The 27,709-nt window shown below is 41.2% G+C and overlaps 1 protein-coding gene across 4 annotated transcripts in view; it reads left to right on the plus strand.

Annotated features, from left to right (window-relative positions):
* phrf1 (PHD and ring finger domains 1) overlaps positions 1-26,308 on the plus strand; it is an 82,705-nt gene extending 56,397 nt beyond the window's left edge. For 3 of the 4 annotated variants that reach the window (XM_080190099.1, XM_080190100.1, XM_080190101.1), the window contains 6 exons: positions 4,314-4,471; positions 5,205-8,621; positions 12,513-12,667; positions 20,373-20,714; positions 24,710-24,838; positions 25,559-26,308. In XM_080190099.1, coding sequence (XP_080046225.1) covers positions 4,314-4,471; positions 5,205-8,621; positions 12,513-12,667; positions 20,373-20,714; positions 24,710-24,838; positions 25,559-25,711 — 4,354 coding nt within the window. In that variant the 3' untranslated portion in view covers positions 25,712-26,308. Of the gene's footprint in view, positions 1-4,313; positions 4,472-5,204; positions 8,622-12,512; positions 12,668-16,712; positions 16,799-20,372; positions 20,715-24,709; positions 24,839-25,558 lie in introns of those variants that run through there. The other variant, XR_013886795.1, reaches the window with a different exon arrangement.
* Positions 26,309-27,709: the final 1,401 nt, after the last annotated feature.

The raw sequence follows: 27,709 nt of genomic DNA on the forward strand, positions 1-27,709 counted from the left end.
CCTTGGATCCCATAAGCTTTTAATTTGCTGACCAGTATGTCATTTTAGACCTTGTTAGGTCTTGCTGAGACCTCCCTTGACCACATCAAATACATTATCTTCATTTATCCTTCCAGTTACTTCCTCAAAAAAAGGAAACCATAAGTCAGATATGACCTTGCCTTTACAAAGATATGCTGACTGTCCTTGATGAATCCTTCCTTGACTCTCTAAATGATTATTTATACCATCTCTCAGAACTTTTTTGTAATAATTTGCCCGTCACTAAAGTTAGACTGGCTGATCTGTAATTTCTCTGCTTTGAAACAATGTTAGCATTCTCCAGCAACATAGCTCTAGCTAGAGAGGATTAGAACTATTTTCCTCCTTTACTTTACAGCCTCCAATACACTTAATCTGGACTGAGTGATTTATACACTTTCAAGGTTCCTCACCACCTTAATTTTTTCCTTTTTTGCTCCTGTTTTTTCCATTCAGTATTTTGCACTCCTCCTTAAGTACAATGTCTGCTTTGTCCCTCTCTTTTACCAAAACAGACCCAAAGAACTTATTAAGAACCATGCCCACACAGTTCACCTCCATACATAAGTTAACGTTTTGGCCCCACTCCTAGTTATCTTCTCATTATGCATCTATAAAATATCTTTGGGATTTCCATTATTTTACTTGCCAATAATTTTTCATGCCCCCCCACCTTTTGATTTCTTAATTTACTTTTTAATTTCACTCACTTATCTTCTATACTCCTCTAAGTTTTCAGTGGCACTAATCTGTTGGCATCTGACATACAAATCTGATTTTTGTCCTTCCTTTCTTTATGATTTTTGAGATATCTAGATTTAGGAGTTCCACCCTTTGTTTTAAACCCTCTTTATCTCCTCCTTGAGAACTTCCCACTCCCTTGGCACTTATTTACCTTTGCAGTCTACTTTTCAGCTTAGTAAAATTAGCCTTTCTCTTATTTCAAACTCCTGATCTGTCTTTATCCTTTCCCGTGACAACTGCAACTCAAACTAAGTTAGACTCACGGCCACTTATATGCTTTTTTTTCCAATACCCCTTCCGTCTATCCAGCTTCATTCCCTCAAACCTAAGCCCCGAATTGCTCCTTCTAGTATATCATCCCTTTTCACAGCTGTCATTCTTTATTTATGATGTGGAGATGCCGGTGTTGGACTGGGGTAAAACAGGAAGAAATCCCACAACTCCAGCTTAAAGTCCAAACAGGTTTATTTGTAGCAAAAGCCGTAAGCTTTCAGGCTGTCCCGAAAGCTTGCGGCTTTTGCTACAAATAAACCTGTTAGGACTTTAAGCTGGTGTTGTGGGATTTCTTTCTGTTTTCATTCTTTATTTAACCAATATTGCAACAGTTTCCCCTCCTACAACCTCCACACTTTTTTTAATCCTTGTCTCTGTCCCATCTGAAAACACTGTCAGGAATGTAAATTTGCTATTCCTGCCCTTTAAGCCATGTTTCTGTAATAAAGAATGGTTTTGCACTTAACACTTAATCTGTTACTGCCAATATTTATCATTTTACTTTTGACCAATTCAGGATTTTCTTTTTCCTTAATATCCTTCTCTTTTGCATAAACTGAAGTGAAATACTTATTCAGTACTGCTGGCAGTATCTGTTCATTCTTGACCAACTTGCTGTTCTGTCCTCTCCAATCCCACATCATACTTTAACAATATTGTAACTACATATTTAAGTTCAAGGTTGAATGTTACTCTCTGTTCCCTTTGTGGAGTTTCATTGGATGCTGTCCATAAAAACCCTAATTTTAATGTCATAGAATGATTCAGTACAGAAAATTGCCTAAACTGTCTGAAAGAATAATCCGATTAGTCCCATTCCTCCTGATCTTTCCCCACAGCTCTCTGAATTTCTTCCTTTCAAAGTACCTTTTAGATTACTTTTTGGAATGGATATGATTTTGTAAGAAACCGTTAAATGTTTAAAAAAGAAACTCAAAAGCCAATCTGAGCTTTGCCACAAGATTTTGAGGTTTTTAGGCAAAAACAAACTTTATTATATATAAAGAGAAAGTAGACAAAGCAGCACCACTGACTTAACACTACAGGCAATCAAGACTAAAACTTAGTTTTCCTCTTTACTTCTTCCCCATTCTCCACAAAGAATTTACCTATCTTGCAAAACTTGAAGGTTCATTCGCTTTTTCAGGGACAAACACAAAGGTATGCCACAGCTCTCTGGAATGCACCTTAGTTCCCCTCTGTGCACCAGCTCCTCTGAGGTAAGATTCTACTGGGGCACTTCCATTAGCTTTTTTTGGCTACACAACCCATCATGTTTTCAGACCTGTGGAAATCTCAGCTTCTTGTTCAGGTTGCTCTCAGATACCTAACTGCCTTCCCACAGCTTTCCAAGCAAATCCTGCTGATTGCTTGCTGCTACAAAATTCTGTAAGGATCATTGTAGATTATTCCACTAACCACAAGCTAGAGCAAATCTTCCAGCTGTTCTTCTTTCATGAAACTGAGATAAAGCTCCAACCACATTATTTACAATGAGCTATGAAGTTAATATTTCCTCTGTTTGAAGGGCAGGCCTAACTGACTATGATCTCCTATTAGCTGTCTTAGTCTGGAGTGGTGCAGCAGACACTAAAGCAAAACTCCATCTGCTTCTGTCTGTTCTCAAGTTGAGTTGCGTGTTTCTGTCAGCAAACACACGCTTACATTAAATGAAATACATTTCTATCACTATGTCAACATAACACAGTTTGGGATGGTTCAAACACAAATTATTTTACCTTCAATATAAATCTTTGAGTTTGCAATCCATAGGAATAATTTCTGTCTCTAATGCTACTTTACTACCCTCTTTCCCAGAATTGATGCAGAGTTGCTAATGTATAGCTTAGTTTATGGAAATACCCTGGCTCCACTGAGAGGTAGCCATGATGTGGAGATGCCGACGCTGGACTGTGGTAAACACAATAAGAAGTCTCACAAGACCAGGTTAAAGTCCAACAGGTTTATTTGATAATAAACACCACGCTCTGTCCAAAGAGTTCTCTCCACTCACCTGACAAAAGAACAGTGTTCCGAAAGCTTGTGGCATTTACTATCAAATAAACCTGTTGGATTTTAACCTGGTGTTGTGAGACTTCTTACTGTGTCCACCGAGAGGTCCAGAAATCGGTCACTAAGTTTCTATTCTAGTTTTCAACTCTGATCTTGTAAGATAAACCTGGGCTTCTTTGATTTTTCTTTATGTTCAGGTTGTTTACCAGTTTCTTAACCAGGCTATTCCATTCATCTTAACACTTTATCACCTCCAAACTAAAGAATATATTACTGAAACTAAAGATTATATGCCAAAACACATGAATTATGGACCAGATATTTGCAACAAAAACTATTATTGATTTGCTTCCACCATCCTTTTCAGGAAGCTCATTTTGGATCATAACTTGTATTTTTTTCTTAATTCCTTACAATTTTTTGCCAATTATTGTAGATTGAGGACAGAGGGATACAGTCCCTGGAAGGGTAGGGGGTTTTAGTTAAGTCAGCCAACATGGTCAGTACAGGCTTGGAGGGCCTGTTCCTGTGCTGTAATTTTCTTTGTTCTATCTGTGCCCTCTGATTACCAACTCTCCAGTCAGTAGAAATAGGCGCCTGATTTACTCCATAAATCTTCCAACATCTATGAAGAGAGAAACAGTTCACATTTTGAGTCAAATATAACTCTCTTTCTGGAACATCATATTCAACTCAAAATGTTAACACTTTGTCTTTCTCTACAGATGCTGCCAGGCCTACTGTGTTTTCCCAATGTGTTTTGTTTTTATGTCAGACTTCCAGGATCCGTGGTGTTTTGTTTTTACTTCATTCTGATTTGCTCTACCAGAACCTTACGTAGTTCCCATTGGAGTTGTTTGTTCTCAGTCTGTGGTGACCCCTCGGGTTTATGGTGTACCACATTGGATCATATTGTAGTTATTGAACTTGAACTGCTGAGTTTTAGGACTAAGTGAATCCAGCCTTAATTCTCGTGTTCAAGCCAAGAACCTTGGCGGCCCATTGGCAGATTGTACGCAATCAAAGTGATTGAAAGGAAAAACTCCTGTTAGCATTATTGCACACTTGGCTATCTGTGTAGGTGGTCAGTGACTTTGCAGTTCTGTGTTCTTCTAAAAGACGTGCATTGCCACATGTCTCCTAATAAGTTGAAAACTCTAATTGGAACAATCTCAACTTTCTGCTATCAGTCTTGCAGTAAAATAGTCAGACATGATTTAGTCCTATGTCTAAACAGTGATTAAATCTTATCTTTATGACAGGAATGGAAGACTTCCAGTTGTTGCCCAGGAGGCAGAACCAGAAGCCACATCTGTACCAGATGTACTGGGAAGTATCCTAGCAGGACAGGATGTCTTGCTGATGGACAGTTCCAATGTTGTGATCAATAGGGATGGAAGTCTAAAGCCTAAAGATCGAGGTATTCTCTGAAATATCAATTCGTTTATCTTAAGCTAACTCCTGTTTATGTAGTAAAATGGTACTGATCAATTTATTTTCTTTCATGATCTTCCTAACGCATATTAGTTATCTGGTTTATTGCTTCCATTGCCTCACTAAGATGATCTACATAAACCTCCCAATTTAAGAACATAAGCACAAGGAACATGAAAAGGACATTCAACACTTCGAGTCTGCTCCACTATTCAATAAGATCATGGCTGATCTCCTCCTTCAACACTATTTTCCTGTGCTATTCCTGTATTCCTGGATGTTCTTAAATATGTAGAAATCTATCAATCTTAACTGTGAACATGCTCCACAATTGAGTCTCCATAGCCCTCTGAGAATTCCAAAGTTTCACCACCCTCTGAGTGAAAAATTTCTCCTCATCTCAGTCCTAAATGATCTGATGCTTATTTTGAGACTGTCTCCATTGGTTCTAACTATGTCACCACCCACAACCACCAAAGGTAACATCCTTCATTTATCTACCCTCATTATCTTGAACACCTCTATTGAATCTCCCCATAACCACTCAACTCTAAGGAGAATCAGCCCAGCTTTTCCAATTTCTCTCTTTATCATTCTAGTAACCTGTAAACCCCCTCCAAGGACTTGACATTCTTCCTAAAGTGTGCCCAAAAGGGCAATTCATTTGCATGTGTTGTGTAATGTATTAATTTTACAATTTCTTTCTGCTATTGCATCAGGACAACCTGCACAGTCAACATCAAGTAGCAGCAGAACCGGGGAGACTTCTGGTAGAAGTTTATCCACAAGTGCTTGCATCTCAGGGAACTCTGTAAGCACCTTGAAAGAGGATCAGGATACTGCTGGTCTTGCTACCACTGCAAAGCAATTCTTGGGTACATTACCATCTACATCTGGTTTAACACCTATGCCAAGGCAACAAACAGCTTCCAGCAATCTGAAACCTGCCTTCTCGGGAACATTTACTCCGATGCCTGAAATATCAGTTGGCCCCAGGCCAGGCGAATCTGTTTCCTTGCTTAATACACAAAGGACAGGAACATTTAATAAAAGTGCTGGGGACAACCAGAAGAGCACCAGTGGGTTTACACCTTTCAAATGGTTAAATAGTGCCTCCAATTTGCATTTCAAAAGCAATATGGGCACACTGAACAGAGTTCCACCCAAGTCACCTGTTCGGAGACTTGATATATCAGAATTCCCCAGGATACCAAAGATCAAGAACCAAACTAGTAGTTTAGGGTTGCAAACTGGTAACAAGCAAAATAATGGACTATCTCGAGCCTGTGTAAACAGATTCACAGGCAATGAACAGAATAACCAGTCCACAAAACCTATGGAATTGGGAAATAGTGAGATGAATAGTGAGAGACCTGTCCAGCAGAGGCATCAATCTTCTACCACCACAAGTTCGGCTGGCAGTTCCAGTACTTTCCGAGAAAAACTCCAAGCTCAAGACTTAGTATCCAGCACGTCTGGACAGAGTGGTACAAAAGTGACAAGTAACGTTGGACATTTGACAAGGTTACCCAGGTTGGATGCCTATGACCCTTTTGAACCCACAGATGATGAAGTTCAGCATTGTAACAAAAAAGACAAGAATGCGTTACGATTGAAATTCACTATAAAGAAAGAAATAGACGAGATATATGATCCTTTTGAACCTACTGGCTCTGACCCATCATCAACTAATTCCACTCCTGATAGGAATAAGTCGCGATCTGAGGGTGAGTCCCCAGTGCCCAGTCCTGGTAATGACATTTCTGAAGGTGACGAACACACAACTAATACTTTAAATCATTACTTTAATACTGATACTTCACAGTTGTCTTGCACACAGCCAACAGAGCCTTGTAAAATCAAAGCTGAAACTCTGACAACAGAAAAACCAACTAACAGGCCTGATGGTTGTAAATCTTTGTTCCCTGAGGCAGAAGCTATTAGTGAATCTCAGGCTAATATCAAAGATGAGGACATGCAATTAGATATAGAATCGGATGTGAAGAACTGGGACAAAACACGCACAAACCAAGCATATTGTAGTTTTACAACAATGGCTGAAGACAAACCCAGACCTGAACGGCGGACGATAAATACAGAAAATGATGTTATTATTTCTTGTGTGTACTCTGATGAGGGTACCTTGCGAACTGTCAGTTGCGTGAGAACTGATGCAGATACTTCATCAGAAAATGAACTAAGAAAAATAGTGAATAAAGAACTCCACACCAAATCAAAGGTTCGCTCAAGATCACGATCGAGATCAAGTTCCCACAGCCACCACAAATGCAAGAGCTCAGTATCTGAAGAGCGCAAGGGTTACAGGTCAAGGTCGCGGTCAAAGGAACGGAAGAAGTTGAGGTCCCACTCGAGAGAACGACGGAGATCAAAATCTAGATCAAGGTCTCGCTCCAGCAGCTCTGAGAAGTTTAAAAGGCGAAAATCTAAACTGGAACGGAGTAAGGAAAAGAGAAGACGACGTTCCAGATCAAGGTCTCGAGAAAGGAGATCGGGCAGTTCCTCTTCTGGCACATCTACAGGCAGTCACAAAAGAAGAAGGAAGATTTCAGGATCGAGGGACCATAAAGGCTCCTCCAGACACTCTTGGAGCAGCAGTGAGAAAGGAAAAAGGAAACAGTACCGACGGGAGCCAAGCCGGGAACATTATGATAGACGGAGCAGAAGGTCAACCTCCTGGTCCAGGGAGAGAAGGCGCTCGAGATCATGGTCCAGATCCAGAGATAAGAAAAAAGTATGGCCTCGATCTAGAGAAAAGATGAGATCCTGGTCCAGATCTAGTTCTAGAGAAAGGAGATCATGGTCTAGATCTAGCTCTCGGGACAAGAGAAGATCACGAACGAGGTCAAGTTCCAGAGAAAAGAGAAAATCAACCAGGTCGAGGGAAAAAAGAAGATCCAGGACTCGTTCTAGATCTAGAGACAGGCGAAAACCCAGAACTCGCTCAAGAACCCGTTCAAGATCTAAAGACCATAGTAGATCAAGATCGAGAGATAGGTGCCCACAATCAAAATGGCAATTTCCAGAAGTAGGGAAGAAGCAAACTTTCTTTCAAGAGAAAGTAAAATTTGACGAGAAGGAACAAGAGCAAAAGAAAGCTTCAACTTACAGAGATTACGAGCCTTCAGAGAGGGAAGCCTCAGTAAAGAAACCTCTTATTTCTTGTGATGCTCAAAGTTTGCAGGAAAGTAACTTTATACCAGTTATTCAGAGCCTATCCAGTTCAGTATCCATTAAAGAGGAATCAATACCGTACATGGACGAAGTGCAAGAAGAAACAAACCGGAAAGAACTTCCTGAGCTAAGGAAGGACTCCAACTACAAAAGTGCGAACGTAGGAGAAAATATTACTGATCCTTTTGTTGAAGTTGACCACATTTGGGAAAGTAATGGATCCAGCACAAGCCAGGCTGAAATAGTGACACAAAGTCCCACTGTTGTGTCTGAGTGTCTCCATATTAAAAGTCCTTGTTACCAAGAGCCTGCTGTTTCAGATGAGGTTTCTATTCCTTTAATATGCCTTGGCAAACAGGAGGAGATCCCCCTTTTGTCAGTAAATGAAGAAACAGACTTGAGACCTGAAGCTGAACTTATTCACGAACATTCGCCCGTGAAATCTGACACACTCTTGCCTATAACTGAGAATTCCACCACCGCTGATTCAATAGCACCCGTAGAAGATCAAGGAGAATCTGTGGACACGAGTATGGTTGAGGAACAGCAAAACTCCAACACTCCGGTTGATGAGACAGTGAATTTACCTAAGAATGAACACCCAGAGAGCTCTGCAATAAGTACATCATCTCAGAAGGATGAGCTAAACCAGGAGACTGTGTCAGCTGACCTTGGTTCAAACAATGTAAATAAGGAAGAAGAAACACAGAGTGTTGTGATGGGAAATGACTTGTCGGAGAGTAAGCTAGAATCAGTGAAAACAGAGAGCAGCAAGGAGAATGAGGAAATTCCCCTCCTGGAATCAACAGAGCCTGTGAAAGTCAAGACTGAAACTGAAACAGCTGTACAAAGCACTGTGGTGAAAACCAAACCCCTTGTTAAAAGAGTGACTTGGAACCTGGAGACAGAGGAGAAGGATGAGACTTCCTCTGGGAGATCTACAAGTGAGTATAATTACTACTTGTATTTTACCCTTTGAATGCTGGTTGCACAGACAAATTGCAGACTGTCTCCCTTTTCAGATCGCACTGAAGGCCAAGGTTTAATGAAATGTTATAGGATTTCATGTTAATACTATCTTGGTAACATTGAGAAGGATTGCAGTGTTTACTGTGAGGTATGTTCTTCACCAGTGAAGCATTATGAAGTTAGATAAAAGTCTCTTTCCCAGTTTCACAAATTTCTCTTTGGCATGAGTTTGCCAGCATGAATTTGTATTCCATTCAGAAATACTGCCACAGGTTTTGAGGGACACTGAAATGTCAGTGTTCACTGTCATTACCTCTTTGAAGCTGCCTGCAGTTCTGACAGTCTGTAATTGTAAATTAACATGACGATCCTTCAGTTGCAGTCTGTCACTTCTCTGCTGCACTGTGCATAGATTTAAGCAAATGGTACAAGAGCGAGGAATGCGGTCTTGGGAAAATTAGTATATTCTGTTGATTGCTCTTCCTAAAAGAGAATTGCATAAATACCTGAAAGGGGAAATCATTGCATGACTGTGGTGCAAGAGCAGAGAATTATAATTCATTTGATAGCTCTTTCAAAGAACCAGCAAGGCTACGATAGGCAGAATGGCTTTCGTCAATGCTGTAAACTTTCAAGTTGCGTCATCCTTGAGCTGGGAGTCCAGCTCATCAGTATGAAAGGCAAGGCTGAAGCATATGTAATCTTCAACCAGAAATGCCAACCGGATGATCCACCTCAGCCTCTTCCTGAGGTCCCCAGTGTCACAGGTGCCAGTCTTCAGCTTATTCCATTCACTTCATGTGACATCAAGAAACAGCTGAAGGCACTGGATGCAGCGAAGGTATGGGCACTAACAGTGTTCCGGCTGCAGTGTTGAAGACTTATGCTCCAGAACTAGCTGCGACCCTAACCAAGCTATTCCAATACAGCTGTAATACTTGCATCTCCTTGGCAACATGAAAAATTGCCACCATCAAATAGAGGGAAAGTTCTGTCGTCCATGCTATCAAACACAATTACAGAACAATAACTTGTTCAGTGATGCGCAGTTAGAGTTCTGTCAGCACCACTCAGCTCCTGACCTCATTACGACCTTGATCCAAATTTGGACACAAGTAGCTGCAGTCAGGATGTGAGGTGAGAGTGAGTACACTTAAGATGAAAGCAGCATTTGATCAAGTGTGGCATCAAGGACCTGTGGCAAAAGTGAAGTCCATAGGAATCAGGGAGGGGGGACCATCACTAGTTGGAGTCGTACCAAGTACAAAGGAAAATGTTTCTGCTTGTTGGAGACCAGTCAGCTCAGTCCCAGGATATCGCTGCAGAAATTACTCAGGGTAGTGTTCTAGGTTCAGTCACCTTCAACTGCTTCATCAATGACCTTCCCTCCATCATAAGGTCAGGAGTGAGGATGTTTGCTGATGATATCACAGTGTTCAGCACTTTGCCCCCTCCCCCCCACACCTCTTCGCATCTGAATTGCTTCTTAAAATAATCCCAGGGTTTTATCTCCACTATCCAGACTGGTGATTGCACTTTATACAAAGAAGAATTTCCTGGTATCAGTCTTCAAAGTGCCCTATTCCAGTTTAAAATCTGAATCAATCTCCCTCTGCTTCCTCTAGTCATTGCCTCAAACTTTGACCAAATTTCTGGTTGCCTGATCTAATGCCTTTCATAACAGAAAATGTTGGAAATATCCAGCAGGCCAGGCAGCATAAATTCTGATTGAAGGACATTGTCCTGAATTATTAACTCTATTTCCCTCTCTACGAGATGCTGTCTGATCTGAGTATTTCCGGAATTTTCTGTTTTTGATTTAGTGCTTTCAGAATCCATAGTATTTAGTTCTAATGTCTGTGTGTGACTTGAGTCAATTCTTGGGGCGGCACAGTGGCACAATGGTTAGCACTGTATCTCATAGTGCCAGGGACCTGGGTTTGATTCCCAGCTTGGGTCACTGTGTGGAGTTTGCATGTTTTCCCCATGTCTGTGTGGGTTTCCTCTGGGTGCTCTGGTTTCCTCCCACAGTTTGAAAGATGTGCTGATTAGGTACGTTAACCTGAACAGGCGCCGGAGCATGGCGACAAAGGGAATTTCGCAGTAACTTCATTGCAGTGTTAATGTAAGCCTTACTTGTGATTAATAAATAAATAAGTCCTGTGAAGTGCCTAGGGACATTTTTGTAACATTAAAGAAACTATATGCCTACATAAAATAAAAGCAGTTTTGAAGACTCGTACAGGGTTGAAATAATAACTGTTTCTCTCTCCACAAAAGCTGCCAAACTTCCTGAGTTCTTCCAACATTTTCTGTTTTTGTTATATTCATGTGTTTTGTCTCTTTTAGTTCTGATCTAACATTGTAAATCAATTTTTTCTACACTTAACAATTGTATATTCCTTTAAAATATCTCCCTGATCTGCTCCCCTCCCCTTTCCAATCACTATAGCCCAAGCCTCTCCAGTTTTTCCTCAATGTGGAGTTGCCAGCGTTGGACTGGGGTAGGCACAGTAAGTAATTTCACAACACCAAGTTAAAGCCAACAGGTTTATTTGGTAGCACAAACTTTCGGGGCGTTGCCCCTGATGAAGCCCAAACCTGTTGGACTTTAACCTGGTGCTGTGAGACTACTTACAGCTTTTCTTCAATAGATCAGACTTCTGGCTTCTTTCTGCACGGTCAGCATCAGTGGAATATCTCCTTTATTTCATGATGGCCAGAAATTGATCCAGTGCTTCAGCTGTGATCTGATATGTACAGTCTCATTAGTCCATTTGGGCTGTAGTTCAGTATCCTGGTAATTACTGCTCTGCTTAGTACTTGGTTCACTGTGACTGGAAGGGCACTTCCAGCTCCATTCACAGAGCAAGAATGATTCGCTCTTATTTTTGTTCATCCCATGTGTAGCATTTACCTTTCTGTGCATTAAATTTCACCAGCTGCTGTTCTGCTTATTTTATCTATTTTATTCAACTCATTCTGTAATTTCAGGACTGCCTCATTCAATCCCTCTGCCCCTCATAGTCTGGCATTATCTGATTATTAGATCCTTTTACATTGAGTTGCTAACTCCAGGTTATTAATGGTAGGTCCCAGCTGTCTATGGATGTCTCCTAGTTGTGATTGTCGATATCTGCCATCTTCATATCTCCCCTGCAGATGTCCGTGTAACTGAGGTTTGGACGTCCAGCAGGTCAAGACTCACTGACCTGTTCACCATACAGATCTTTGGCAAGATGGCCATCATTCATCAATTCTGATGAAAGGTCACAGAAACTCTGTACTCCCTCCATAGATGCTGCCAAACCTGCTGAGTATTTACAACATTCTCCATTTTTATTATACAAACTAGGGTGGTAACTCGTGGAATTTAGATGGTTATGAGGTGGTTTGATCAAAGCATTCAGGATATTGAGAGGAACAAATAGGGTAGATAGAAGTAAACTCCTAGTTGTGATTGTCGATATCTGCCATCTTCATATCTCCCCTGCAGATGTCCGTGTAACTGAGGTTGGTTGGGGAGGCTAGGCCTAGCGAGATACTGGGAAGTAAAAAATCATGTGACGAAACCTCCCTGGGCAGACATTGAATTTTGTCTCGCTGTGCATGCAACATTTGTCAACCTTGATGATATCCAGCATGACATCTTGAAGAGAGACGATTACTCAGCACGAATACCAGCTGCAGACATTACAACATGCTAGCTTGAGAATTGTTGGACGAGCATAAGATATTAATTCTCACATGCCTATTTAAATCTGATGTATGTTAACACATTAAGCATTGTAAACATGCTGTTCAGATTAGTTGCTGTTGCAAGATTTGGCTTTGGATTTAAAGCTGTCCTCTGTGTTTGTTTACAGGGACTCCGTTCTATAGGACACACAGATTTAACAAAGAAGCCGTCTGGAAAGCTCCAGAAACAACTCAACCACCAAACCAGGTGCCGATGTTCCAGCCCCCAGCAGCCAATTTTATGATTCCTCCTCCAATTTTCCCCGGCCTGTTTCCACCTCAGGTTAGTATCAGCTCTGGCATATTTCTGCTTCTGCAGTGATTATAGTGGTTAATGACCATGGATGGCACATTGGTTAGCACTGCTGCTTCCCAGCGCCAGGTACCCGGGTTCGATTCCCAGCTTGGGTGACTGAGTTTGTGTATTTTCCCCATATCTGCATGGGTTTCCTCCAGATGCTCCAGTTTCCTCCTACAGTCTAAAGATGTGTGGGTTAGGTGGATTGGCCATACTAAATTGCTGTTCAGGAGGACTAGCTAGAGTAAATGCGTGGGGTTGTGGGGATGGGACCTGTGTGGATTGTGGCCGGTGCAGTCTCGATGGGCCAAAAGGCCACCTCCTGCTCTGTAGGGATTCTATGATACCAAAAGCAAATTTTTAAATTCCTTTCTAGACCAATTACCTGTGTCAAATTCCCTTTCATTTGAGTTAGAGAAAATTTAGGAACCTGTATCAAACTTGTTCTACTGGTCAGTGAGATCATGACTGATCTGTGCCCTCCATCCAACCCTTTTGACTCATGTCGTAAATACCCTTGGCTAGCAAAAAGCTATTGATTCTATAATGACTGCAATGCACGAGTGTTGAAGTTTTATTGTAATTTATTGTCAGTTTGCTTGAAATGATACATGTGAGATGATCTTTTTAATCTGTTGTAGCAATTAATTCGGTCATTTGTGACAATTGTCACTGAAAATCTATGTGAGTTCCTCTTGGATATATAGTGCTGTTCCTTCACTGTTGCTGGGTCAAAAATTTGAAATTCTCTTCCTTACAGAACTGTGGATGAATCTGTAACACAGGGTCTGTAGGAATTTATAAAGGTGGCTCATTAGCAGTTAGGGATGAGCAGTAAATGCTGGGCTAGCTAGCAATGCTCACATTCCATAAAGAAATAAAATGTTCAAAGGATGTGATCAATAAAGTTCACAACATGTATAAGGTTACGCCCAACCAACATCACATTGTGTTGTTAAGTTTAGGAAGAGAATGGTTGGGCAATCGAGCACCATACCTAAACAAAAGATAAATGGTTTTGAGAACTCTGCTTTACTGGTGTATTTTCTTTTTCATTTGCTGTAATTTAGCTCACCCCTGCCTCTTAACCACCCAACTCTCTGCACTAGACATATTCTCAGACCTGTGTCAGCTGTTCTTCAACTGGCCACTAGGAGGTGTGTGAGATTGAAAGGATTGACTTAATCTTTTGACAAACTTCAGGTTTGTTTTATTATCAGAAGGGGATAAAGTTATAAATGCCTAGGTGGCCCTATCATAGGCATGTGGACAGAGGACGCTTGCATTCCTTTAGTCAAGGCCAGATTTTAACCCAGTTATATTTAAAATGTGTATATGGAAGGTGCAGTGAATTATTACATCCTCTTCTCACTTTGAGTTTTATTGGGGCCCATGGAATGAACTTTTTATTGTGAATAGTATGAGGTTTTTAATTTTTTTGTGTTGGGGAGTGGAACCATTCCTACTTTGTACACGCAGTGTTAATATGAAGTGTTGTTTCACTAAGAGTAAAGGTCTCACCATGTGCCTTAACACTAGCACTGTGACTGCACCTTTTGTTTCTGTTTTCCACTCCTGAGTATTCTTTGAGTGAGACATCCAATTAGTTCTATGAGTTGGAGGTGTCCATCCCCATTAGGAGCTGAACTAATAATGTTCCAAACTCATTTTGCATAAGACAAGAGATAGTCACCCAGTTGGGCTGGGCAGATTTTGAAGCTAAAATCTATGAAATGGAAAGATGTGTGTGTATCTGTATCAGTGATGCACGGAGGAAAATGGGGCAGTCTCAACAAACTTTCAAACAAGTTTGGGCTAGGATCTGTAATACCCTAACTATGTTAGGGGTTGTGAGTTTTAAGCAAAAAGAAATAGATGTGCTTTGTGCGCACACACTCAAAATAACAACAGCTTTATTGCAGGAGCCATTGCCTATACAGAGTAGAAAGTGAAACTAAAGCCTGTGAAACACTCCAATGACATCACCATCAAATCATATTACTGGCTCTTAAAGTGATCATGCAACCACTTAAATATATAGCAACCCTCCTCCTTTACTTCTGTGGTCATGACAACAAATTACTATGATGTTATACACAGGATCAATAATGCTCTAGACACAATACAATGCATCATTAATCATTATTCACAATTAATAAGAAAGTAGATCAGGTAGATTTCTATTCCTGTTTGGTTGTATGCGACATTCTGGAATTTGGCTGTCCTTGACCCTAGAAGTATGATTTACAAGTTCAGCAGACTCTTTTCTTGGAACTAATTCTGCATCATTCTCATGTGGTATAGTAGCATAAACACAATCATCAGGCATCTTGGATTCAACTAAGGCTTTCATAGTTGTACTCACAAAACTAGGGACTAAAGAAGTAGGTACTTCTGGAGATTACTCTAAGAAATCATTTTAAAATGATGACAATTGGTCAATATGGCATCACCAAATTAGTTAATCTTTAGATTAAGCCACGTAAGGAATTGGACTTGTTTTTGCTAAACTATGCCTGGTACCTTTATCTCTTTCTGCTAACGATCTCCTTGTTGAGATGAGCGCTTTGCCTTCACTTCTCATCTGGCAACTTGAGATATTTGTTGATGCTCTACTGTCTCTGAAGTTTCTGGAGGTAATAACAAATCAAAGTAGTTCTCATCTTTCTCTTTAAGGGTTGTAATGCAGGTGAATTTTGAGTAGTGGCATGAGTAGTGTTTCTATAAGATGCCGAAAAGCTTTTCACGTGACATTGTAATGAACTTTGCTCTCTTAAAGCTTTTAAAGAATGTTTCCAGTATTGTACAAATCTTTCAGCTAATCTATTGGTTGATGGATGTGAGGTGCGGATTTTATATGCTGAATACCATTTACTTTGAGGTAATCCTCAAACTCTTGTGAAGTAAACTGTAAGCCATTATCACAAACACTTGTTTAAAAATTTCGTCAAAGTTTTCAAATGGTTTGCTCAGTTGTAGTAGATCTCGTAATTTCTGGCCACTTTGAGTGTACGTCACTTGTGACTAAGAGCATGTAACCCTCAAACAAGACCAGCAAATCTAACTGCAATTGTTGCGATGGGATTTTAGGCCGCTCCCAAGGAGGTAAAGGAGACAAGGATGGTGCATATCTTATTTGTGTGCAGGATTGACACTGTCCTAACTTTTCTTCAGTCTGAGCATCCAGACTCTACCACCAAAAATGTTAATTATTTCATCCAGACTATACCAGGATTTCCTTATGTAGTTGTTCAAGAACTTTTTCATGCAGACTAGGAGGACTGATTACTTGGATTCCCCACAATAGACAGGCTGGACTGTCAACTCAAGCTTTCTTGAAACAGGTGATTTCAAATTATGTGTACGATGCGCTCCAGCTATGGTTCTTTTTAATAGCATATCCAACACCTTCACCAGCACGGGATTGTTTCTGGTATGTCTCCAAACTTGAGAAGCTGTCACAGGCAAAAGATTTCTAGGGCAAAATAAAGAATAACAGAACTAGATAGTGGCATCTGCTCAATGTACTTTTAAGCATAACAACAAATTTGTCATTTTATGAATCCTAGAAAGCACCTCAATTACATCATGGCACAGTGGTTAGCACTGCTGCCTCATAGCGCCAGGGACCCAGGTTCAGATCCTGGCTCAGTCACTGTCTGTGCGGAGTCCGCATGTTCTCCATGTCAGCATGGGTTTCTTCCAGGTACTTCGGTTTCGTCCCTCAGTCCAAAAGACTTGCTTGTTAGGTGCATTGGCCATGCTAAATTCTCCCTCAGTGTGTCCGAACAAGTGCCTGAGTGTGGCAACTAGGGGATTTTCACTGTAACTTCATTGCAGTGTTAATGTAAGCCTATTTGTGACGCCAATAAATACTTAAAATGCTTCAAAAAAAAATCATTGGAAGTGATGCTATTAAAATAGAGTCCATCTTTGTACTTGATTTATATAGGCCTTTACTGTCAATAACGTGACCCAAATACCCTACTGACGTCTGGAAACAGTCACATTTTTCTTTCTTGACACACAGACCATGTGCTTGATGACATTCCAATGTGGATTCTAAATTATTCAACTGCTCCTGTTCACTGGACCTGTAATTAGAATATCATCCAGGTAACATTGTACACTAGAGAGACTATTTAAAATCAGATCCATCGATTTTGGAATAGGGCTGGTGCAGTTGTTATTCCAAAAGGTAGTTTTTTTTTATAATAAAAGTGACCTTTATGAATAACAATGGTTGAGATTCAGAACTATATTTATCTGTAAATATGCATGTGAAGGATCAATCTTGCTGAATTTCTACCCACCTGATAATTGAGCAAACAAACTTTGAATTAAAGGGAGCAGATATCGACCAGCACACAACACTGGATTTATGATTGTTTTAGAAACACCACAAATACAAACTGAACCGTCTTGTTTCATGATAGGTGGCACAGTGGTTAGCACTGCTTTCTCACAGTGCCAGGGACATGGGTTTGATTCCCAGCTTGGGTCACTGACCGTGCGGAGTCTGTACATTCTCCCCGTGTCTGCGTGGGTTTCCTCCAGGTGCTCCAGTTTCCTCCCACAGTCCAAAAGATACGCTGGTCATATGCATTGGCCATGCTAACTTCTCCCCCAGGGTACCCAAACAGGCGCCAGAGCATGGTGGCTAGGGGATTTTCACGGTAACTTCATTGCGTGTTAATATAAACCTACTTGTGACACTAATAAATAAGCTTAAACTTATAAACTTAAAAGGTACAAAGGAGGTACTCCAGTCACTCATTGTAACCGCTCTAAGATACCATTGTCTACTGATTAACAAATCTACTCATTTTCCTTTGACTTTGGGATGAATTGCATATGTCACTACTCTTGCTTTGAGACTTTTTGGTTGATTATTAGGCGTAATCTTGAGTTTCACTTGAATTCCCTCCATTGAACTCGGTGCCCCTACGAATACACTCTTGTATTTACCCAGAAGATGCTGTAGGTCGACCATTTTGTTGACAGCACTCCAGTTACACCTTGTCTTCTCCAACCATGATCTCCCAAGTAGATCTGGAAAATTACCTCAAACCACATGGAAAGGTAACTCACTGTTCACACACTCTACATTGACAGTGATGTCGCCTCTTAATGGCACCATTTCTTCTGTGTATGTCCTTAAAATCAAATCATCTGGTTTTAAAGGAAGCTTTTGTTGGTGTGTAACCTCAAAAATTAAAGACATAGCACACCAATATCGACCTCATCCTAATAGGTTGTCCACTTAACTTCGGAATCACCCAGTATCTATGTGATTCATCCTGTAAGGATAAGACATTCTGTTGGAGCTTTTCGTCATATTTCTGGACATTTTCTTCACTGTCATTATTGCTTTCTTCCACATTGGAAATTACTTTTGAGAAGGCAACTTGTTCTTCATGAAGGTATCCAGATTATTCTTCTCGGGAAGCTGGTCTAGCCCAACAAACTTTTGCAATACAAATAATTTTGCTGCAGTCGTTGCATTGGCTGTCCTTGCTTCAGCATTCACTCACTGAATGGCCCATTTTGGCACGTCTCTTGACATGCTTGTTGCTGTTTTAACTTCTTATGAGTAGTTCCCAGCTTGTGGATATTCATTCCTGCACCAAATTGTGAAGCCTCTTTATTGCATCGACTCTGATTTCTACTGTCTTTACAATCAAAACATGTTCAATGAGCAATCTTTGGATAGTCTGATATTGGAGACCACAAACTAGATGATCTCGAAGAGTATCTTTTAATAACTCACCATGATTTGCCAGCCTTTTCAAGGATGGCTACTGAGCAATGCTTTTGCTTTCCAATTGATTCCTTCAATGGAACTGTTCTGCAATGGTCTCCACACAATTGTGATTATTTTTAAAATCTCAGTTGAATAATCAAGTGAAACTGCGCCCTGCTAAATGTATCCAATTAACTGATGCAGAAGATTGACTTCATTAGTGAGTTGAAATTACTACTTGAGCTCGTCAAAATAAATCTGAGATGAGAAGGAATTTTTTCTGAAATTTGTTGAACTTTGGAATTCTTTTCCATAGAGAACAGTGGAAGCTAGATCATTGAATATATTCAAGGCTGCATTAAACAGATTTTTGATCAAGGGAATCGAGGGTTATTGGGTGGGAGGCAGCAGGCAGGAAGGTGGAGGTAAGGCCAGAGTCTGATCAGCCGTGATCTTACTGAGTGGCTGAGCAGGCTCAGGGGCTGAATGGCCTACTCCTATTTCTCATCATCTTATTTTATTCTAGTTATTACTCCAGCATCAGTGATACCAAGAGTAATAGTACTGTTGCCTGTGAGTCTAAAAGTTACAGGTTTAAGGTCCACTTCAGGATGTTAGCAGTTAACCTGGGGTGACATTGGAGTGTAATGCGAAAGGAATACTTCTTCAGTATTTTTCCTGCCCAGGTGCAGCGTTTCATTAATAATGTACCTTCACTGCAGGACTCCTTCAGTATATTTTTTTCCAAGGGTGCACCACTTCCCCTACATTCTTACAGACAGTGCAGTTTTTCCCAGATATGGTCCCTTCAGGGGTGTAATATCCTCTCAGTACTGATCCTTGGACAGCGCAGCAGTCCCTAGCACTGATCTTCAGACAGTGCAGCACTCCCTTGGTACTGCCTCTTGGACAATCAGTGCTCTTCCTCAATATTGTCCATCAGACAGTGCAGCGATCCCTCAGTTCTGCCCCTCGGACAGTGCAGTGCTCTTCCTCAGTACTGTCCATCAGACAGTGCAGCGCTCCCTCAGTACTGTCCGTCAGACAGTGCAGACTTCCCTCAGTACTGACCTTTGAGCAGTGCCATGTTGCCACAGTACTGGCCCTCGGAGGGTACAGCACTCCTCAATGCTGAGCTTAAAGTGCTGTGGTCCCTTAGTATTGCCACTCAGTAGTACAACACTCTTCCTCAGCATTGATCCTCTGATAGTACAGTGCCCCCTTAGTACTGGCCCTCTGACAATGTAGTGCTCTTCTTCAGTACTGACCCTCTCTCAGTGCAGCGTCCCCTCAGTACTGACCCTCTGAAATTGCAGCGCCCCCTCGGTACTGGCCCTCGGACAGTGCAGCGTCCCCCTCAGTACTGACCCTCGGACAGTGCAGCGTCCCCCTCGGTACTGGCCCTCGGACAGTGCAGCGTCCCCCTCGGTACTGGCCCTCGGACAGTGCAGCGCCCCCCTCGGTACTGGCCCTCGGACAGTGCAGCGCCCCCCTCGGTACTGGCCCTCGGACAGTGCAGCGCCCCCCTCGGTACTGGCCCTCGGACAGTGCAGCGCCCCCCTCGGTACTGGCCCTCGGACAGTGCAGCGCCCCCCCCCCCCTCGGTACTGGCCCTCGGACAGTGCAGCGCCCCCCCCCCTCGGTACTGGCCCTCGGACAGTGCAGCGCTCCCCCCTTGGTACTGGCCCTTGATCCTGCATGTTCCGTCAGGAGTGTCAGCCTCTGATTTATGTTTAAATATCTAGATTGGGATTCTATTGCAAAACCTTCTGACTCGGATGCAAATATCATACCTACTGATCCAGGAATGATAGTCTTTGGCACTGTTTTTGCATGAATGTTTATATTGAGTATGGCCCAGTATTTTGTGAGTGCTTACCTGTTGTCTAATTGGTCCAATCGTTTAACTGTTGTGCATTTCTAAGTCTTTTTCTTTCACCCTTTTAGGCATTCAACCAAGTCAACATGCCACCACCGCCGCCACCGCCACCTTTCATGCCACCTTTTCCACCGCTACATCCACCTCCCTATGCGCCAGTCAGCCAACCTACAGTTCCGTACATCGTGCAAGGGAGTATCCCTCTCATTGGTTCCACCGCTGTGCCTCCATTACTTCCACAGCCCACTTACCAAACTGCTGCTCCTGCTCCTGCACCTCCTGCTCCTGCTCCTGTTCCTGTTCCAATTCCTGCTGCTTCTAATTTCGTTGCTGAAATGCAAGTGGTGCAAATAGAAGGAAACCTGGAAGCTGATAACAAGTCCTGCGAAGACAAAGCTCAAAATGAGAATGTAAGAGAGTTTGACCACAATTGCAATAACTCTGCATCCATCAAAATCTCCTTGATGGGGGCTGAAACCTGTTGCTTATTTGTATTTTTCATAACACTAGGATATAAAAGTTGTGTCTGAAAAGTGCTTCTTTTTGTAATGATGCTGAACATGCTGGGTCTGTGTTTCATGTATGCCTGTGCAAGCGTTGCTTTATTATGTTAAAATTGTGATTTTTTAAGAAATTGTGTCACCCAGTTTCTCCAAGTAGGAGTTTCTGTTTCATCCTCTCAGAAATGCATACCTACATGACTTGCACCAAATACTAGAGAAGTCCCTATTTCTATACTCAAACCCTCTCGCTATGAAAGCCAACATACCATTTATCTTCTTTACTGCCTGCTGTAGCTGCATGCGACTGATGCTCAAGGACATCTAGGTCTCGCTGAATATCCAACACTCTCACCCTGTTTTTGCTGCCTAAGTGGATAACCTCACATTTATCCATATTATACTGCATTTCCCACTCATTCAATGTGTCCAAATCATGCTGAAGCATCTTTGCATCCTCGTCACAACTCGCCCAACTTTTTATCATTTGCAAATTTGGAGATTTGGTTCTCTCCTCCAAATCATTAATATATGTGAACAGTTGGGGTCTTAGCACAGATGTCTTTGGTACCATACTAGATACTGCCTGTCAGTCAGGAAAAGACCCATTTATGCCAACTCTTTGCTTCCTATCTGCTAACCAGCTTTCTATTCATTTCAAGACATTACATGCAATCCCATGCACTTTAACTTTACGTACGGTCTGTGATGTGAAACCTTGTTGAAGGCCTTTTGAAAGTCACCACATATCACGTCCATCAGTTCTGCTGGGTCAACACTACTAGTTACATCCTCAAAGAATTCCTTAGGTTTGTCAAGCATGTTTTCCCTTTCAGAAATCCATAATGACTTTGTCTGATTATACCACTGCTTTCCAAATGCTGGTGCTATGAAATCCTTGAAAATGGACTCTTGCAACTTCCCTACTACTAGTATTAGGCTCACAGGTTCCCTGTTTTCTCTCTACCTCACTTTTTGAAAAGCAGGCTTACATTAGCTACTATCCAATTTGTAGGAACTATTCCAGAGTCCAGAGAATTGTGGGAAATGACCACCAATGGATCCAGTATTTCTAGAGCCAGTTCCTTAAGTCCTCGGGGGTGAAGATTATCAGGTCCTGGAAATATATCTGCCTTAAATTCCATTAATTTTCACAAAACCATTTCTCTACTAATACTGATTTCATTACCATTTGACTGTTTGTAAGAGCTTGCTGTGACTACCATGTTTTCTACAGTACAACAGTGACTGCACTTCAAAAAAGTATTTAATTGGCTGCAAAGTGCTTTGAGACTTCTTGAGGTTGTGAAAAATACTATAGTAAAGCAGATTTTTACTTTTAATTTTTGCTTACATTCCTTCAGTGTTGATTCATTGTTTCTGGAGATTGCCAGTCTGTTTTTAGGCAGTCTTAGCCTTTGCCTGGAGTATAACTTCAGCTGTTGCTGAAAGTGATTTTGGACTTCATATGGTTGAAGAAATTACAGCTGAGGAGGCCATTTGACCACTATGCTTCTATCATTGCTTTACCAAAATTATTTTTAAAAATGATAGGGCATCGCTTGCATGGCCAGCAATTATTATTCCATCTTAGTTGCCCTTTATGAAGCTGAAACCCCCCCTTGAATTGCTGCAGTTTTTGTGATGAAGTTGCTCCCTCATTGCTCTCACCTGTCTCTAAATGTTTTTGTCACCTTCTTCTTCCTAAATCCCAGAATTGTCCTGATATTCTGAAAGCAAGATCATGTGACTGTTAGACCCCTTGACTTGGACACATTTGGTGTTTTTTCATCATCACTGGGTCAAAATCCAGAAACTCCCTACCAAACAGTGCTGTGGAACCAAATACCAGATTGCAGCAGTTAAGGATACCCAGCGATGAGCAATAAATGACAGGCTTGTTGCCTGCATCATATGACAATTATCCACTCCTATTTCTCCCTTAACCCTGTGATTAGTACAGAGCCATAGTCCACACAATTCTACTCCCTGAAGCTCTGTCATGATAACTCTCCATCTTTCTTTCCACCTTTTAAGAACCTCTTCAGGGGGTAGGTTGTCTACCAAGCCTCAGTCATGCGATTTTCCTTGGCACAGTATCCCTAAGGCCTAGATGGGAAGCTCCTTAGAATTTTTCTTTGCTTTAGTTAATGACTGTTTGTGTGTAACTGAAACACAAAAACAGAATTCTGAGTTCTTGGAAGAACTTGCCTTAACTTATCTTCAATAAGGCATGTTACAGCCTTCTGGATTTAACATTGAGTTCAACAACTTCAGACTGTACTTCTCTCCTCTACCTTCATACCATTTTTTGTTTCTGTCAAATTATTTTCTTTTTTTCCCTTGATTCATTTCTGTCTCAACTATTCCACTTTCCATCTTTTTCTCCACCCCCAAGCACCATCTTCTCCCCCTGCGCCCCCCCCCCCCCCCAAGCAAATCTCTCTAGGGCCATCTGTTACCTTTGACAGGTTGTCACCGCTTACCTTTGTTCAGTCATCCTGATCTCGGGTGGCATAGTGACACGTTGGTTAGCACTACTGCCTCAGCACCAGGGACCGGGTTCAAATTCTGACTTGGGCCACTGTCTGTGAGGAGTCTGCACATTCTCCCTGTGTCTGCTTGGGTTTCCTCCAGGTGCTCTGGTTTTCTCCCACAGTCCAAAGCTGTGCAGGTTAGGTGAATTGATCATGCTGAACTGCCCCTTATTGTCAGGGGGACGAGCTAGAGTAAATGCATGGGGTTAGAAGGATAGGACCTGGGTGGGATTGTGGTCATCGCAGACTCAATGGACCGAATGGCCTCCTTCTGCACTGTTGGAGTCTATGATTAATGTGCTACTATCAGCAACCTTCTTAGCCATGACCACCACCATTTACATCCCCTTAGTCATTTTGTCCATGACATCTTTGTCAATCTTTCCTTAGCCCTCACTGTTCCACTAATCCCCCACCTCACAACAATATGAACCTCATCCTGTTTTTAGTTTTCTTCTCCTATGTCACAGTTATCCAGACTTTGAACATTACTTCTGCTGTCTTTTCACAGATGCCATCAGACCTGTTGAGATTTTCCAGCATTTTCTATTTTTGTTGCAAAGTCAGCCAATTAACTTGTTTATTAGAAAATAAATACTTGAATTTATAATGTTTTTAATGGTCACTGAGCATCTCAAAGCACTTCACAGCCAATGAAGAACTATTTGAAGGTGGTCAGTGTTGTAACCTAGGATATGTAGCAGCTAATTTGCAGTCAGCAAACTCCAAAGCAGAAATATGATAATTGCAATCTGTTTTTGTGATGTTGATTGAGGGATAAATTGGCCAGGAGAACTCCCTTGCTCTTCTTTGAAATAGTGCAGTGGACTCTTTTACATCTACTCTAAGTATACAGATGTGACCTTGGTTTAACATCTCATCTAGAAGACAACATCTCTGAATGCAGTGTTCCATCAGAACTGCTTTGGGGTATCCATCTTGATTTTGTGGGACTTGAACCCAGAACCTTGTGATTCTGAGGCAAATGTGGTACCAACTAAGCCATGGCCAATATGCACATCAAAAGTTTTCTTTATCTAGAGAATGGTGAAAATGTGGAACTCACTACCACAACAACTAGTTGAAGGAGTAGTATAGCTGCACTTAAGCAGAAGCTAGGTAAAATACATGAAGGAGAAAGGAAGAGACGGATATATTTAATGTAGTTAAATTAAGTGAATACAGTGGAGGAGGCTTGTGTGGAGCTTAAACAAGTGATTAAATGGTCTGTTTCTATGCTTGTCTATTTTGAGGTCATTGAATCCAGGAGGAATGTTTCTCTTAGGATACAGTAAATAGTGACGGCACTGGAATTATATGACCAGTTAGAAAAAAAATGCTCATTAAATTATTTTCTTTATATTTCAGTACATAAAGAAGCTTCATGTACAGGAGAGGGCTGTTGAAGAAGCCAAATTAGCTTTAAAGCCCTATTACCAGAATAAAGAGATCACCAAAGAAGAGTACAAAGAAATTCTACGGAAAGCAGTGCAAAAGGTAAAGACACATTAGAATGAATTTTTAAAACAGTCCCTGAGCCAAGTGTCCTGATATGGTGTTAATAGCAGGCTGCTTTAGAAAGGCCAGTTGAAATGGAAATACCTTTTTAAATGTAAAATCGAATCAATTTTTTACAAAAACAACTAATGAACAATGAACAAATTGAATTATGGGGATTGCTCGCTGTTAAAGAATGAATTAATCTGATAACTGGGCTAATAATCAAGAGAATTAGTGTCTTAAAATCCCATGAAGGCCATTTGAGAATTTGGAAATTAAAAGCTGGTGTCAGTAAAAGTGACCATGAAGCTGTCAAATTGGCTCGAAAATCTGGTTAGTTCACTAATGTCATTTAGAGAAATTGGCCATCCTTACCTGCCCTATGTGGAAAAACGCAAGGTGTATTTTTAAATGTACAGCAAATCCTGTTTAGATTATGACCGAAGTAGCAGTCTTGTAGCTTGCCTGGCCAGTGGGTTGCGAGGGGTGGCCAATTTGTACATGTTCATTGGAAAATATATTTGAAAGCCATTGCTCTAGATTATGGGCTGAAGCCTTGTAATGAGACTTGAGTCCTCAAACCCTTTTACTCAATTTTGAATACTGTCAACTAAGCTGAAGAGGTAAATTAGTGCAGCAGAAAGAGTTGGGTTCAGAGTTGGAATGTTTCAACACAGTTTGAAAGATGTGGCCTTTTACTTTAATCTTGTATTGCAGATCTGCCATAGCAAGAGTGGTGAAATTAATCCAGTCAAAGTCGCTAACCTTGTGAAAGGTTATGTAGAGAAATACAAACACATCAGGAAATACAAGAAAGGAGCGGAGGGGGAAAGCAGCAAAGAAACAGAGGCAAAGCCGGAAGCAAGCTGAAATGCACGAAACCTGCAAGGACAATACCAGCTTTGGTTCATTGTACGGTTTCTCCTGTGAATGTGGAGGACACTCCGAGACCAATTCAAACAGGCAATGTTGGCTACAGCACCGAGACACTTTATATTTCATGGTATCGTCAGTCAATGTCTAAATGCGCCTGGGAGAAAGGAAAAAAAGGCTAGAAGATCTTCAACTGGAACCTTCCTGCCTATTATCTTTTCTTTTGTACAATAGAACAAAATTTCACACTGTGACTGTCTATCCTGCCATGAATCCGGTTTATAGACATTGTTTGCCTTTAGCATAATGTTCCTTTACTTAAGATCAATTGAATACTTGAAGCTCCGTTTAGTCAGTCTGATTGTGCCTATAAAAGGTAAAAGTCTAAATAACTCGGGTTTATAAAACATTGGTCACTTTTTTCAAACAGTCTTTCTATTTTTTAGGTTACTCGTTTCTGGGTAAATCATAACATATTTTGGCTTTTCAAAATCTGCAAAAGGATCATCAGTGCTCTAAACTGCTTGTCATAAATTATAATTTAAAAGCCATATTTGCATCTTTTATTGCTGTAAATAATATCCAATTAATTCATTTGTCAGAGAAATGGAGTGTTTTTTTCCTCCGCCACCTCCCCCTGCCCCCAGTATGAATAATTATGGGTTTGTGATGATAAAATGCACTGTAAATGGTATTCATGCTGGGTTTATTCTTTCTGTTTGCCCTGCGCTTACACAAACCCCAACTCAAATTAGAAAAACAATGCATAGAAACACCATGCTGGACACTCATTGGAATTTCCAGATTGACTGAAGAGGAATAGTCAGTCCTTCTGTGCCACCTGTCACTTTAACACAATAGGCAATGGTCCTGGGACTTCAGATTTTCCTAACATTAGGAGCAAAGAATTCAGTCAGCTCCTTAAGCGTTACTCAGAAACAGGAGGAGGTCATTAAGGCACTCAGACTTGTTGCACAGGAACAAGAGGAGGAGCAGGATGAATAGTTCAACATTTAGGCCTGTTGCACAGGAACAGTAGGAGGTCACTTCAGCCCCTTAAATGTACTACACAAGAACATGAGGCCCTTCATGGCTGAATTAAATCTCCACTCCATTTACACACCATTGTTTCAAATCCCTTGACACCCATACCCAACAATATTTCAGTCTGAAGGCTCCAATTGTTGCCCAACTTCCACAGCTTTTTGGCAAGGAGTTTCCAGATTTATTCTACTCCATCATATTCTCTAAATATAGCATGTTTTAATTATCTCAGATGTGGTCATTATTTAATGGTCAGCCGTATGAGACCGGAGCTACACGTAGATCTTGGTTGGCTATGGAATGACAGGTTCTCATCTCCCCCCCCCCCCCCCCCCCGCCCCACCCCACCACCCCCACCAGAAGGTCATTAGTTAACCAAAACAAATAAAACCAGAAAATGCTGGAAATATCATTCGGTATGGCAGGGTCAGTAGAGAAACAGAGTTAATGTCTCAGGTTAATGGCCTTTCATTAATAACTGCTCACGTTTGACCTTGCCTCATTTGTGAACCAGTTGGGTTTTTCATGGTTATTTTCAGATTGACAACCCATAAATTACCAGTTTGTATTTAAAGTCAACAAAACAAATAGAATTGTTAATTAAACCGTAGCATTTATTATGCCAGCTGTATCTTCCATTAACTTTTAACTGGTCCAGAATCCTCCTCCCTTCATCCTTCCTGCACTAATTCTAAGATGTCAATTTCATCCTCATTCACAAATGCTGCCACACTTTTCCTCACCTCACTACCTCTTGTCACTGCGTCCATTCTTGAGCCCCAAGTCCATTATTGCTCTAATTCTGAATCCTGTGCATCTTCCACCACCTGAGCAATGCAACAAAGTTTCTTAGGGCTTCCATATCAACTGTCTCACTGGCTGTTCAGTGTCCACTTTCACTTCTCTGTAAAGGGCCTGGGATCGTGTTTCTAAATTCAGGGCCCTTTATTA

The sequence above is a fragment of the Carcharhinus amblyrhynchos genome, chromosome 6 (genome assembly GCF_965287045.1).
Source record: "Carcharhinus amblyrhynchos chromosome 6, sCarAmb.v2.hapA, whole genome shotgun sequence".
Lineage (NCBI taxonomy): Eukaryota > Metazoa > Chordata > Chondrichthyes > Carcharhiniformes > Carcharhinidae > Carcharhinus > Carcharhinus amblyrhynchos.